Source organism: Silurus meridionalis, chromosome 6, assembly GCF_014805685.1.
Source record: "Silurus meridionalis isolate SWU-2019-XX chromosome 6, ASM1480568v1, whole genome shotgun sequence".
In the NCBI taxonomy this organism is placed as follows: Eukaryota; Metazoa; Chordata; class Actinopteri; order Siluriformes; family Siluridae; genus Silurus; species Silurus meridionalis.
In genome coordinates, this window is record NC_060889.1 from 1,985,543 (window position 1) to 2,001,278 (window position 15,736).

The following is a 15,736-nucleotide window of genomic DNA, read 5'->3' on the forward strand; positions in this document are numbered from 1 at the left end:
TTTCCTTCGATCATCACTTCTGGACCAATAGCGTTTAAGAATACACCTCCAACCAATCAGCATGAAACGCAATCCTCGAATCATCGCAAAGAAGGCGGGATTTAACCGGTGTCTATTTCCGTGTTGCGGATAAAGGTTAGGGAGTGTCGCTAAAGTGCTGTCACAGAGAAAAGCGTAAGCGTTACACTAGTATCAAACTGGCATGGTTTGCTTCCATGGTAGTGTTTGATAGGATCTCTGTAGACTGATGTGTGAAGGAGGCCAGCTTTGGTCCTTCAGGAGTTAGCGTATCTCCTATTTGTTTGCATTGTAGAATGTGGATTAGAGGATGTTATATACAGGGAAGGAGAGTTTACGCCGTCATTGGCGAAATGTTGACGCAAATGTCGTCCACATATATATGAGCCAGCTTGTATAGTGAATTGGAACGAGCACCATGGCTTACTGTATGTTACGACAACGTCCCTACATTCGAAATCTAGGCTTGTAGTGAAGGGTACAAAGTTCAGCAAGCCTGCATTGTTATGAGTCTCGGTTTTGGACCTCAAAACATTGACGAGGTTTATTCTCATCTTAACCTTGTTGGCCATCCTTGAAAGCACCAACCCCCCTACTTGAAAAACCTGTTGCTGAAAAGTAAACGAACCCTCCAGCAGTTTGGCATTTTGAGAAAATTCAGGAAGTGGCGTCTCCGAGACATGGCCGAAGTACTGTTCTTCTTTTTGCTTCTATCGTTCTGTAGTTATCACAATGGATTGACAACAGAAAAATGCAGTCTTTGTTTCCCATTAAATCCTCACAGAGAATTCTCTACTGTTTTTTTGGTCCTGTGGTTTTAAAAGGACAGCTGGTGTGTTCTCAGCCTCTCCAGACAATCTGCACGTGTACAGGTTACTCTAGGTCTAGTTTTCTGTTCAGCGGATCTACATCCAAGACAACGAGGTGTATAGTGACTTTTTTTCTGATCATCCTTGTATACATTTCCAGGCTTGGCATGGTTGAACCTAAAGCTGAAGATGCACAGTTTTGATATCTGGTAAGCCTGGAGGCCACTTGAGGCTCACAATGCTGTTCATGAGGGATCTAAGGCACCAGAACAGTCAAGTCAAGTTTATTTCTATAGCGTTTTTCCACAACGGACATTGTCTCAAAGCAGCTTTACAGATTTTAACAGTTGAACAATGTGTATTTATCCCTGATGAGCAGCCATGGCGACTGTGGCAAGGCCATTAGATGTTATGAGGAAGAAACCTTGAGAGGAACCAAACTCAAAAGGTTAACCCATCCTCATTTAGGTGATATCAAGTGTGTCTTTAAACAATACAAAACACTGGAGAGAACTGAGAACTGATATGATCACTGGAATGTAAGATTGTGAGTCCCTTCTGCAGTCTTATAGTCATTTGAGATGATGGAACCAGGAGATACTGAGCAACTCATAAAATAGCTCAACAGTTGAGTTGAGATCATCATAGATCCAACACCAGCTTCTCCATACCAGAGCCTTTAAACACTCAAAGAGGTCCAATGTCCAAACTCCACATGAAGTGGGATCTAAATGGCGCTGGTACGTCTCTAGATGGTTCAGGACAGCGGTTTTCGGTTCATCCTGAGGAGACTAAAGAAAATCCGTTATATATACGTATTTGCAAGCCTATAAAAAGAGCATGATATTGATTTCATTTACGATTTACACACATTTTACTTTCCTGGTTACAGCTGCAAGACCAAATCCATCACTTCACTATCGATTACCTGGTGAGAAAATCTCTGGGTGTCTACGTGACATGTGTTTAAATGGGACTCAAGATTTCGAGGCTTTTATGGCTGTATCTAATAGAACATCTCAAACTCGGAATTTAACACATTAACATATTTTGCAATTTTATCCCCGTAACTTTTAAATATTGCAAATAAATTAAGTGTAAAGTTCCGTTTGATGACTCGCTTTCTAAAAATGTGTTGCTCCACCGAACATCCAATCGTTTTTCTCCTTAATTTGTAACGTAGATCCTTTTCATGGTACACGCGATTTTTGTTTCAGATGTCATATTATTGGCCGATACTTCATAACAGTGGTGCCCAAACCTTTTCCTATTAAGAGCTGTATATCAAGCCAAAAATATTATTGAAAAATAGATGTTGCATTATGTAAAACATGATATTGAAATTTAAGTTCTTCTCATTTATTATTCTGTAATATTTCAAGAAAAAAATAATCCAATTTATATTTTGTATAATTGAGATTGAAGCCTAAAACAGATATTTAATGACCAATTTTTCAAACATTTTTTCCAATTTTTTCGTTTCTATTTCATATACATGCTATGCCGGGCCTGATGAGAGGTCACCGAGGGGGACCATTTCTTGAGATGAAGACATGACATGCAGATAAGGATGCTGTGAGATATGCTGTGTAATACAGAAGAAAGGTGTTAAAAAAAACAAAAAGATCCTTGTGATACTTAATGGAGGCTCATTTCCTGAAGCTGAATAACTTTCTGAAGAACCAGGACCAGAATTCTTGAGCTACAGTCAAATGAAATAAAAAAAAAAAAGTAAAAAACCCGATTGGGGTGGGGGGTAGGGGGGTGACATCATAGAGAACGAACACGTCTTTTAAGTAGGAGGAGCTTATTTATACTGCAGCTTTTATGTAGTGTATTAGTATTACTTAACCACGAGCTAGATTCGTGTAGGTTTAAGTATACTAACTTATAATTAAGTATACATAGTTTAGGTCTAAGTATACTAGAAGCTATTATACTTTATTGTGAGGAGTCCTAAAGCTCGGGAAAGGTGCTGTATATATAATTTCATTATTATTATTATTATTATTATTAGTAGTAGTAGTAGTAGTAGTAGTAGTAGTAGGGGGCGTTGTGACGTCATAGAGCTCGAACACACCTTTTAAGTAGGAGGAGTCAGAAGAGCGGCTCATTTATATTATTATTATTATTATTATTATTATTATTATTATTATTATTATTATTATTATTATTATTATTATTATTATTTAACACCAAGCAATATTCGTGTAGGTTTAAGTATACTAACTTATGTTCGGAAAAAGGGATATATAAATGACACACACACACACACACACACACACACACACACACACACAAGTGTACTACTTTCTATTATACATAAACCTATGGTATGGTTAATATAATTTGCATCTAATTATACTAGTTTATGTTTTTGTAACAATTTTTAAATACTTATACTTCATATATATTGTTTATCGTAAATGTCTGTTTTTTTGTGCTTTTGCGGAAGAGTTATATAAATATTAAAAAGTATACAGTATAAAAAAGATTATTAATGAATAAATTTCAAAAATAAAATTAAACGGTGTCCTTATTAATACATTCCAACCATATTTCTAACCTGCTGTTATTCTGTAGGTTTGCAAAAAACACAGAGAAGACGATGGCAAGAATTTTGGATAGAAAACTCTATAAGGATTTACAACGTCATCTCAAAAAACGAGTTCATCATCTGCCTCCATACAGTACAAGTAAGAACACTATGAAAAACCCCTTGATGGCCTTTTTTCTAGCTCCGACTAACATGAAATGAACATCTCATCATCTGTTATTTTTTGTTTTGACTCCAGCAGAACCTGTTTTCCCTGAGTTGGACGATGAATATGTATCGACTGTACCGTTTCCTGGCCCTCTGTTAAAGTGAGATGCTCTTTGCGCATGTTACATATTTCAGTAGCGATTTTCAGAATCATGACGATCAAGCTCCTAAAGTAGGCGTGTATGAGCGTGTAAGCCGTATATAACCAGCTGGTCCGACATCTCTTACAGGGACAACATGCAGAAGGATGACCTGATCCGATTTATCCAGGGGAAATACCAGCAACATTTTCGACGACCGGCCGAACCCGAGCAACAGTGTTCTTATTTTTTCTGGCTCATTATGGAATGTTTTTGTAAGCGTGATGGAGTAAGTTTGATTATCTTGTAAGATAGATAGATGGTTGGTCTGTGCTTTCTGAACACCCCATTCCCCATTTGCTCTTATAAAAAGCTTCTGAAAAGAAGTTCCATCCATTTTGGAGATTTGGGCTCATTCACCTACAAGGGCATCAGGAAAAGCCAGGTACTGATGTAGGTGTGGTGAGGTGAGAAGGCCTAGTGTGAAGTCACGATTCCAATTCATCCCAAAAGGCTTTTTAGCCGTATACACAAGATCTTCCACATCCTCCAAGCCATGTAAAACATACCTGGAACAGATTAAGGTCTCCTAGTTCAAGTGAAGGGAAAATGTCATGCTACCGCATCCAAAGACGTCCTATACAATTGTCTGCCTTTAACTTTGTGTTAACAGTTTGGGGAAGAACTACATATAGCTGAGTCAGGTGTCTCAAAGGTTTTATCCATATAATGTATGTTTAATTAAGTATTACAGAGATTTATATGTCCACTGGAGGCCTCTAGTGGTAAAAAATTTATTACAGTTTTTCTCAGATCCTTGAATCATTTCGAGTCTTCTTTAATAGTTGTAAGTGATTTCTCATAACAATCAGTCCAAACAGCACAACACATCAGATTTCTTGCAAAAGCCTGTACTTTGCTCAAACAAATTGTTAGAAAACAATGTACCTTTAGGAATTTCATTTCTGATCTGGGAAATGCTCCAAGAAACTGGTGACACCACTAAGAGAAAATTTCCTGCTACCGCATCCAAATGTCCTACACAAGTGTGTGGAAACACGCTGAAGAAGAACTACAGTTCATATGGCTGGAAATCTCAGTTATAATACTTGTCTTATCTCTCATGAGCTTTTAAGCATGAGGAGTGTTTGTGAAGTTTGTCGAAATCCATGTGCTCATTTAATCAGCTGTATTTGATTAAACTCTATCGAACATTTCATTTCTCTTTTACAGAATGCAACGATGGCCGAAATCGCCCCGGTCCTCTTTAAAGGCTATCGCCTTCTGAGGAAAAAGCTGTTAGAAGTAAGTGTATCATCATTACCTTCACGTTTTTTGTTTTTTTTGGTTAGAAACACAAGGAGTAACGGAACACTTTGTGCCTTCAGCTCCGACTCGTTAACAAGCAGCATAATTGGTGCATTCCACTGGCAAATCTTTTATGCTCGTCTGCTCCCGAAGAGGAACACAGAAAAGCCGTGATTGATATGGGAAACAGTTTTGGTATAGCTTTTTCTCTGTACTTAATATGATCTCATCGGTCTCGCTCACTTGTTCACTCCGTGCCCCCTTTATTACGAACACTGATTAGAGCTTTAATTAATGCTCAGGTAAAATATAAGAAAAAAAAATGTATCTGATCGTGTAGGTGTTCCTAATAAAGTGGAGAGTGAGTGTTTTGTCTCATATTGTCTGGTTTATGGACTTGATCTTGACGTTAACCTTTTTTTTAGCCTCCAGAGGATGGATGTATGAAGCACATATCTGCTACGTGGTGGCTCATGTACAGTTGGGATTCCGAAATCGATTTCAGCTGGTTGGATGTGCAAAGTAACGTATATTTATGTGTATTAGTGAGTGTACATATTTCCTTTTTTTCCCCATTTGACACATTTCTTGTTCCTTGCTCCAGTTATACAGTCAGTAATTTTGCCGTGAAGGAGGCGATTGAAAGAAGTGAGGTCTACGAATACGTCTTGTACCTGATCTCAGGGTTAGCCCAGCCACACTTCCAGGTTTGGAATTTCCACGATCTTCTTTATTTTCCGAAAAACTTAAACGAGAAAGCGTCATACTGAAAAACGGTTGTTGTCTGGTTTTCCGTCTGTCATAGGAGATGAAGTTCCTTAAGATCATTGATTTATTCGAGGCCGGACTCGTTGATCAGGCGCTCGAGTACTGCGAGGTCATCGCCCTGACCGCCCTCCAGTTCCCTCGCTGCATCGAGCTCAAAACTACAAATTGGATTATATACGTAAATCAGACTATTTGTATTTGAGAAATGGCTGCCCCAGTTATCAATTGGTGGGTTTTAACGCCCCTTTTCCGTTTCGTAGTTCTCCGATAAACTGTTCAAAGAGAAGACAGGAAAAGAAGAAATAGAAGATCCGGAGTGGCTGATGTTCTTTCGCCAGTTGCAGGAAGCCAAATCCGATTGTAGGTGCACTTTGAGTGACAGCAAGAAGTCCTTCTTATGTAAATCAGAGATGGAGAAAATACCCTACATGGAGTTGGACCCTTCAAAACACGGTAAGCTACAATCCCTTAACACTATTTCTAGCATTTTAGAATTACTTAGCGAGGTTTGGACAGTACTGTGATGCTAGTGAACTCGCAACTCAGCAAAAAGCCATAATGAGTGAAAGAAAGAGAGAGAAAGCGCTTTTGAAGAACTGGGAACTTATTCCTCAGAACAGGAAGCTTCAGTTGGCCAAAATTCCCATTGGGTTCCATTAAAACTCTTGAACCTTTCAAGTTACATTCAATCTGTTCAGAATAATCATCTGATGGTTTTATATGTCAATTGTCCCACAGTGGAGGGTCAAAGATTCCTAAATTTCTACAGATGGCGTTACATTGACGCCACTGTCGAATATCACTCTGTCATTATATACTTTCAAGTTTATCTATCTCACTATCAATGCCACACATGATCTTCCTATTAAGGAAGCTTAAATTGACTAAAATTGACTTCCATTAAAATAGTTGGTACCCTTTTAGCCTACAAACATCCAACTCAACTCGCCCTTCAAGTTGTTTACACAGAATTGTGGCTTAACTGATCAGATTTACAGTTCTTCCAAAGTAGAATTCCCAAAGATCCATAAAAGTCCCATTGACATCACCCTATCAATGCAAAAGGTCCGTTTCTATCCTTTTTGGCACCCCAGGTGGGATTTCTATTGTCGCTCATTGGTGCCCCCAGCTGGTTGCGCCCTAAGCTACCGCCCAGTTTGCTCTCACTTGATTTCTTTCCCTCTATCAATGCCACACACACTCTTTATTCATCTTGCTATCAGTCTACCAGTAGCACACATCCATACTCTCCATTTTTCTTTCTATCAAATCAATCTACACAATTCACCTTCAACCACACACAATTTTCCAGCCTAGTGAACCGTTTTAAACCTTTGTTAAGCAAACATCAACATTTGTTGTCAGAATCTCGACTAGTTTCTATTGAATTACCCTTTCGAGAACTGCTATAGACAACAGTACTTGAAGCCTTGCCATTTTTATTTCTATAAATCTGAATGATTGTGTGTGTGACAGCTGAGTTTGATTCACGATACACTGTGGAACAGCTGCTGGGTTTTGGAGCCTATGGCAAGGTCTACGCTGGAGTCTGTAAGGAAGATGGGACTAAGGTCAGTAATCGTATAAAAAACTCTTTGGCAGTGTTTGAAGTCTCATCCTTTGACGACAACTTGTAAGGTACACCGATCAGGCATACATTATGACCGCATGTCTAATATTGTGTTGGTCCCCCTTTTGCTGCCAAAACAATCCTGACCTGCAGCATTAACTTTTTCAGCAATTTGAGCTACAGGAGTTTGTCCGTTGGATAGGACCACATGGACCAGCCTTTGCTCCCCAAGAGCATTAATGAACCTTGGTTCCATGATGCAGCGATATTCCTTCTTTGGACCACTTTTGATTTTGATACTGGCCACTGCAGAATGGGAACATCCCACAAGAGCTGCAGTTTTGGAGATGCTCTGACCCAGCCGTCGTCTAGCCATCGCAATTTGGCCCTTGTCAAAATCCTTACGCATGCCCATTTTTCCTGCTTCTAACACATCAAGTTTGAGGACAAAATGTTCACTTGCTGCCTAATATATACCACCAACTAACATGTGCCACGATAAAGAGATAATCAGTTATTCAATCACCGGTCATAATGTTATTCCTGATTGGTGTATAGTGTCTGTTTAATTGGACTAATGCTTGAAGAGTTAATTTTGTGCTTATCCTTGTGAACAGGTTGCTATTAAGTGTATGAATAAAAATGCTTCAGATGAATTCATCAACATTGTAAGTTGACTTTTACTTACTTATGTTTATGGAGTAAAACTAGACAACTTAATGAAGATTTGATTGCTTGCCCTTCATAATAGATATTAGATCCAGAGCCAGGACCAATCCAAACACTGGATCTGCTTAATACGCTATAGGCATAATCATGTCAAACCCATGCTGACCATGTGTGCATTTTAAATTGTAGCCCGGAGATAGACGTAGCCTGGTTCTGGAGGTGGCATTATTGAAAATAGTTTCCAAGCCTCCTTGTTGTAAGAACGTGATACAGTTGCTGGAATGGTTCGAGACGGCGACTTTCTACATCTTGGTGATGGAGCGATCCAGGATCTGCGTCAACCTCCTCCAATACTGTCAAACTAGAAAAGGTCCGTTATCCGAAAATTCGGCTCGAAAGGTCATGGTGCAGGTGATTCAAGCTGCTCGTCACTGCTGCGAACGTGGAGTCCTTCACCGCGATATAAAACCCGAAAATCTCGTGTTCGATCCGGACACCTTTGTGGTGAAGTTGATCGACTTTGGCTGCGCCGATTTGCTGACAGACATGCCATATTTGAGCTATTCAGGTTCGTTAAGAATAGACACAAACAATTCAAAATTGCAGTGTTTTTATTTTGACGGTTTCTCCTTAATTACCCCTCCGCAACTTAGGCACTCCAGGTTTCTGGCCCCCTGAATGGTTACTTTACGGAGAGTATCATGGTATTCCTGCTACCATCTGGAGCCTCGGTATAGTCCTGTATGAGTTGGTCTGTGGACGATTGCCATTTGATAATGATAATGAGATTATTGAAGGGGATCTGCGATTCATTCCTGCTCTTTCTGAAGGTAAGAAATTTTGGGGAAAAACCATTATTTCATTTTTGCTTGACAAATTTCTTACACAATGCTTGTCTCATCCTCACTTACACAGAGTGTTGTGATTTCATACGTTTGTGCCTGGAACATGTTCCTCAGGATCGGCCAAGTTTTGACGTACTCCTGAACCACCCATGGATTAATAAAAAACCTACAGACACGGTCTAGGTGAGACAGTTTATCTAGAGTACAGGGATTGTACTGGATCCATATCAAGTTCTGTAAATGAGAAAGTTCCAATGTATATTTTGCAGAACCCTCCTGTGACTCTCACCTGTTTCATTTCCACTGCTCAACTCCACCCCAGTATACTCAGTCCAGTATACTCCACCAAACTTCACATCTAATCTCTAGAAAACGTCACAAAAGGCCTCCACTGTTGAAGCACAAGGTCATGATGTGCCAGGTGTTTGCTGCTGATATAAGTGCAATGGACCACCTCTTTATTTTTGGCAGTTACAGAACTGTATAATGGTACAATTGACATAAATAAACAATTGTCTATAGTTTTCCAAAAACATTTTGAATGAGTAAACCGAATAAATAACCATTGGGAATTAATTTACAGATTTAAATTAGACCAGAATATATCTTTACAGAATCTTCCAGAAATTGTTAAATATTTAAATCCCTGCACCCAAGAGGCTCCTGTGTCGGTCACTGTAGTGAAACGGCTGTGAATAAATTCCCCCACATGAGCTTTGACCCAACCCAAACTGAAGACTCTATTTTAGTCCCAGTTTGGCCCCAAACAGCAGCCTTTTAAAATATTCCAGGCTGGATATTCAAAATTCAGAACTAGTTTGGCACGTTTGAACAGTGGTTTGCCAGCTGAAATTATCCAAAACAGCTCAGGTGGGCCAAGGTGCCACCGTGCATACACCATGTGGGTGCTAAAAAGGTCTTGATTTTCAGGCTCACAAACTCAGGACGTTTAGTAGAAATCCAGAAGCCAGCCCAATGCCTCAGCAATCTGTAGCCAGGAAAGTATGTATGTGAAAGAGGGTAGTTAGCGCTTTCTTTGAAAGGCATTCCATAACCCTGGCTTAAAGTATCTCAGAGGAAACAAGTATTAGTTGGTGGGTCACAATTCAATCCCAAAACCAGCACTGGGGAGCACTTTTACAACCCTGTGAATATGTAAAAGTTACCTCAAATGGAGGGCCAAAATCTGTTATGGCATTACAATGCACCTGTGCCCAAAGTAAGGTCCATTTGACCACAAAGATGGAGGCACACAATTGTTTAAGAAGTCTTTGGATGTGGTAGCATGAGATTTTAATGTTTTAATGCACTTTAATGTAAGCCTGCGAAAAATCTTTTCAAAAATAAGCAGCTTAATATTTCAATACATTTTTTTTTATTAGTCATGTGACAAGTCTCTTAAGGTAGAACATAAAACAGTACGAAAACAGAGTTATGTCAATAAAGAAAGAAAAAAAAAAAAAAAAAAATCTAGCTTTGGGACTGTTTGGACGCCCGACAAACTTGACAGTTCAGTGCACAGAACCAAGGTTAGAAAACTTTCATTTGTGTAGAGATAATATGCCCAGATACTTATATCTTACCGAGACTGTAACCTGTAACAAAAAAAGACATACACGAAAGTGACCAAACCTATCAGCGAGTGCGGCGCTGTACTTTTTCTGTTAAACTAGAGCCCGAAATAGCAATTTTCTCCTCCCTCTACAAGCCAATAGTGTAAGACCGTCCCGCGGGGTTGTGAATGGCCGAGCAGATGGGCTCAGTGACGGCCCACTCGTACCACACCTTCTTCCCATTGTTACACCTCCAGAACTTTACGCACACGTCACTGCCTCCGGACAAGGAAATGGGTTGCTGTAGGGGGAGACAAAAGCAGAGCGATCAGCTTCATCCGTCTATACAAGTAACAAAAGAAAGCCATGTCAGAAGTGCTTACTTTGAGGGGAAAGAGAATCGGAAACCAGGAGAACATTCCCGGTGAATGGGTTTCTGGTCTAATACCTGAATCAGAAAAAGGAAGGGTTTACCATCAAGGTCATGTGCCACAGCAATGGGCGTGTGTACGAGGTAGTATCAAAAAGTTTCGAGACAACGCGCCAACAGATGGCGCCACAAAGCTGCACGCACAGTCACAGGAAGCACCGACTTTCGTTAATCGGTGTGTCAAAAGACGACGTCGTGTGGGAGCTGTGCAACCGGTGCTGTTCTGATCACGTGCTTTAGCTGCTTTTTTCTTGCGGACTCCACTCTTTTCTTGAAGATGAAGCTCAAATTTTTTAACACCATTGCGGAGATCTGGCGCAAATCACAGAAGATGCTCGGCACGTTCCAGGAGTGGCAAGAACGCTGGGAGCACCGTATTGCTGGGCAAGGGGACTATTTTACAGGTAATGGTGTGTAAATCTAGATTAATAAAGTACTTTCTTGTAAACAGAGCTAGTCTAAACTTTTTTGATACCGCCTCATAATTGATATGCGATTAAAAAAAACTGATACTTACTAAGCATGACGTCTTTGTATAGCGTGGTCTCAAAATAACCAGCAAAACCATGAAGCACAGAGTTACAGGCCACCGTGAATCGCAGACACTGGTATCTGTTGTTATTCATATCTGAAGAAAAAAAAAAAACGCTTAGGTGACTTCTGCAAAGCCGAGGTCTGAAGAAGGGCCTGTACACCTGGGCCTCTCACCTGTGGTTGGGTGAACAAAGGTAAAACAGGGTTTGGGGTCAGCAAGCTGGTGGAAGTTGTGGAGCCTCACTACATAGGGAGTTTCAAAATGGCACTCGGGGTCCTTGTCTCTCTCCCGACAGCTTCGGACTTCGTTATACAGCTTTGACGAGGACAGGGGGGCCAGGAATGAGGTGTAAGCGCAGGGAATACTCACTCCATCTTCTGCAAAACAAGAAGAAAAAAAATGTATAAGGCGTACCGAGCGCATCTTGTCAATGGCGAGTTTCTAACCGTTGCAACAGTTACAACAAACCCTTGAGAAAGTGCTGTGCTCCATCAAGGCACTCGGGGGAAAGTTCATTGTCACCGAAAGACCCCAAAAGCTCACTGACGATTATGTCGGCTTTCTCCGGGGCTGTCCACTCGCGCATGTCGCACGACACCACGGTCACCTGATCGCCCCATTCTTCAAACTTCCAGTTTTCAAGCCTGCAAAGACCAAAAAAATATAAAACTACTGCTTTTTTTCCTAGCAAAAAGAGACACACTTTGGTTTGAAAGAAAGGTGGGCCTACGTGATGACAGCATTGGGGTTTTTTTCAACGGCATAGACGCGCAGCTTTCGGTCTGCCTGCTTGGCGGCCCGGAGCGAGGCGTTCACCAGAGGCCCACGTCCGGCGCCCAGCACCATCAGCACCCTAGGAAGAAGTCATACCACGAAAATCACAAAAATTCGCCATCCTACAAGACACACCCCGCTGACTCTCTCACCACTGAACATGTGGGAGTTACGCTACCATAACTAGCCAGGTCGTATTTTCTTACGAATGGAAAAAATATATATATAATACTCACTGTACATTGGTTTCTTTTTGTTCTTCCGGAACTCTGTCTAGCAGACATTTATACACTGCCTGGAGAAGAGGATAAGTTTACCACACAATAGGCAAATACAACATCCGAATGAATCATATTTATTCTTTGCTCACCTGCTGGTATTGAGAATACTTAATGGGATCTTTTTCGAAAACCTCATACGTCTGAGACTCCAGGTTGTCCATCAGGGGCTAAAAAGAGCACATTTGTAAGATAGAAATACGTGACGCTCGGTGGGCTGCGATGTGTTTAGTTTATACACACTTGTAACGGTGACTGTAGGTAGTCCTCGTATCCCTTGGCGAACATCTCGTAAGCGTTGGGCGCTGGCCGGTTCTGGTTGAGGTATTCTAGGTACTGCAGGTAACTGCGGAAGTCCTTCTCGCTGTGGCGACTCGTCCCGGTGAATATGAACTGCGACTCGAGCTGGAGTGGACGAAAAGACCCGAAGGTTCATGGTGTCGCTCTGGAAATTGTCAAAACTACTGCCTGCATCGTGTAGTCACTGTGCACATCATAAAAGCAATTTCCGTTTTTTAGAAATAAGCCGTTTTTAGCCGCTGGCGCGACGCTTCAAAGAGCTTGTGAATTAATCCAGACTAGCGAAGATGTAGCCTAAGGAGAGTGTACTGCACCGGATGATCAACTAGTTCTCTAAAATGGGTCGAAAGGGGAATCATACAGTAGATCAATACAGAAAAAATTAAATACTGAAACCGTGCGCCATCATTCCCGAAGACGTGACAACATTTTGGCGATCTTGTTCGCAAACAAGCCAAAAAGGACTTTCTGATGACAGAGACGTTCATTGACACAAACTTTTGAGACAACGCTCAAGATTTGAAAAAAAAAGTCTAGAATAGAAGTGTAGGCTTTTGCAAGAATCACCACAGGAAGCGGCGTCTTACCTTGAAGAGGCGGAATATAATCCTCTGGTGGGCTTTTGAGAGCACCGGAAAGCCTTTCTTATTGGTCAAGAAAATGCTGGTGGGAACAATGGCGGCTTTGATGGGCTCCCCAAACCACTTGTCAATCACAGTGTCGGACGGAACGTCTGCACCGATCTCAATGGCTTTGGACAGATAATGTGAAGAGAATGAAATTTGGGGCGCTATGTTAATACACAAACCACTGTTACTATGGAAGCTTCGAATGCGACACTCACCAAGGCAAATCCTTTTGTTGTAGTCGCAAAGTGTTCTGAATGAATGCCACCTGAGGGAATCGGATCAAAGTTTATAAAGAAACATTGGTGCACACAGAAGATACCGGGCCTGTTCAAAGACCCAAGATATAAAGTTTATTACAAAACTGCAATACAGGTGTTCTCTGAGATGCGTTCCAATGACCCCATAGTAAATACAACCGAACTGTTTTCCTCACCAGCCCCATGTTTTCTCTTCATTGTCAGCATCGTCGGTGTGTTCACTTGGCTCGTTTTCGATGAGGTCCTCGCGAGTGTCCTCGGGGGCTAACAGGGGAACCCGGATCCAAAACTGAAATAACAGAAGCGACACTGAATATGTTGTTGTGGAAATTAACCTTGTAAAATGGAATTCGGGCTGCCCTAGTAATATTGTATCATTTAATAAGTAATGGAAAGTTGATTGGATAAACAAACTAATCACCATAAACCAGGTCGAAGGTTTACAGGAGAAGATTCCATAAAAATGACAACCAAAGTGATCTATAATTTGAATATATGCTTTTCCAACAGGTTAAACACAAGTCAAGGAATTAATTGTTGAAAAGTATCCAATTGGAAGAGGTCCTGGTGCACCTTCGGATTGTTTTCTTAAAATACTTATTAAATAAATACTTAGCTTTAATCTACAAGCATTGATAAACCATAATCACATGCTCACCATGGAAGAATGGTGTCCAGTATGCAAGTGGTTTAGCAGGACCCGGGCCAAGTTGGCACACTGAGCGCCCCTCACTGGAATCATGAAGGCGGGTAACCCCAGGTAGGCGCAGAAATTCAACTCCTGTACCAGTGCCTGCGAGGTAGGGAGTTGATTGGGAATGAAAAGGATATCGAAATGGTGACGGAATCCCGGAACTACTTTCTATTGCGCGACCACCGTTCGAAACTTACCGCCTCTGAGTTCCGGCGCTCTGTGGTCAGTTCGGAGTCGGCGTCTATCCATGGCGAGAGCTTCCCCACAATAAGAGTGTTCCAGTCTAGTTTTACACACAAACATACATACAACAATATATTTATTGTTTTGGTTATATACTGCAGAAATGCACAAAGGAACATGAGCGACTTTTTACCGCGTCCACACAGCAGCAGGTCAGAGCGGGTTTGAGCGCCGGGCCGGGCCTTGGCAGGGGCCAGTTCGAACTCTCTCCGGAAGCGAGGATGGAAGAGGGGCATGCACAGGAAGTCAAAGCTGTAAACATAATAAATATTAGTAATTATAAGTAGTTTTTTGTATAATGTCTTGTTACTAACTAACGAACCATTGTTCCTTTATCGCGATCGAAAAATCGTAAGATCGATAAGTCAAACCATCGTAACTCTGGGACTACCTGTCTATTTAAATAAAATAAAAAACATCAATATGCACAATTACTCATGAATATGAAAATGAGGCGCTGGCGTCACTATACAACATCCCGCGAATTATGGCGTCACGAGGCGACCCACGGCGCATGCGCAAAAAAAAAAAAAAAACCCAAGAACGAAATACAACAAGCCTTATTGGATTTTGACAATTTTTTTTTCCTTTGGTATGAACGCACACTTACACGTCTTTCTGCTTCTCTTTTCTTTTAAAGGGATAGGAATATATGAAACAACTTGAGTAGCTAGCGAGAGCATTAGCTAACCAACCGGACCGGTTCGTTACCAGCTATGAGTTAATGAATAAGTTTTAATTGTATGATAATATTCAGCTATTTAACAGTCAAACAGCAACCGGAATCCGGTGCACGATATGTTTACTAATTTACGAGACGCCGTTTTAATACGGCGGCGTGGAGCCTCGCGACTTCACGAGTCACGTGCGGTCACCAAGACGACCGAAGTTCGCCGTAAAACCCGTCCTGAACGTGCAGTACCGCGTCGGCGACCGGCGCCGCGGCTTACCCCAGTTTTGCGACAGCCGCGAGGGTATCCGCCACTTCGGGCACGCAACTTAGATCTCTCCCGCAGGAGACCCTGCTCCCCGTGCTGGCGGACGCCATCGTTTACAGCAGAGGTGGGAGGGGGAAAGAAAGAAAGAAAAAAAAGGGACCCACGGCTATAGAGAAACTACCGCCATTTTGGCTCAACGAATAGTAAAGGCCAACGGTAAGAGAGACGTTGGTTTTCGGAGCCAAGATGGCGGTGGACGTAGGTGTAGTTTCCT

At 41.4% G+C, this 15,736-nt stretch overlaps 2 protein-coding genes across 5 annotated transcripts; one reads left to right on the forward strand and one right to left on the reverse strand.

Moving 5' to 3' along the window:
• The first annotated feature begins 2,382 nt into the window (after positions 1-2,382).
• Positions 2,383-9,536, forward strand: LOC124387601 (RAC-alpha serine/threonine-protein kinase-like). Of its 3 annotated transcripts, none has more exons than XM_046852017.1 (16): positions 2,383-2,402; positions 3,411-3,523; positions 3,623-3,692; positions 3,822-3,960; positions 4,905-4,976; positions 5,060-5,174; positions 5,405-5,501; positions 5,584-5,686; positions 5,785-5,925; positions 6,008-6,200; positions 7,224-7,318; positions 7,935-7,985; positions 8,176-8,554; positions 8,640-8,816; positions 8,902-9,014; positions 9,101-9,536. In XM_046852017.1, exons 1-15 carry the CDS (start codon positions 2,386-2,388, stop codon positions 9,012-9,014), a joined length of 1,875 nt encoding a protein of 624 aa, XP_046707973.1. In that variant the 5' UTR covers positions 2,383-2,385; the 3' UTR covers positions 9,101-9,536. The 3 variants fall into 3 exon arrangements, with proteins under 3 accessions (XP_046707973.1, XP_046707975.1, XP_046707974.1); XM_046852019.1 differs by having other exon boundaries at positions 2,385-2,558; XM_046852018.1 differs by lacking the exon at positions 2,383-2,402 and adding an exon at positions 2,689-2,799.
• Positions 9,537-10,183: 647 nt separating this feature from the next.
• Positions 10,184-15,736, reverse strand: prmt5 (protein arginine methyltransferase 5). Of its 2 annotated transcripts, none has more exons than XM_046852827.1 (16): positions 15,475-15,736; positions 14,658-14,776; positions 14,479-14,564; positions 14,246-14,380; positions 13,764-13,876; positions 13,546-13,595; positions 13,289-13,452; positions 12,645-12,806; positions 12,494-12,571; positions 12,360-12,418; positions 12,080-12,202; positions 11,818-11,993; positions 11,523-11,726; positions 11,332-11,442; positions 10,768-10,832; positions 10,184-10,685 (listed from the first exon to the last, which is right to left on the reverse strand). In XM_046852827.1, the coding sequence occupies exons 1-16, from the start codon at positions 15,570-15,572 to the stop codon at positions 10,533-10,535; spliced, it is 1,896 nt and encodes a 631-aa protein (XP_046708783.1). In that variant the 5' UTR covers positions 15,573-15,736; the 3' UTR covers positions 10,184-10,532. The 2 variants fall into 2 exon arrangements, with proteins under 2 accessions (XP_046708783.1, XP_046708784.1); XM_046852828.1 differs by lacking the exon at positions 15,475-15,736 and adding an exon at positions 15,135-15,310.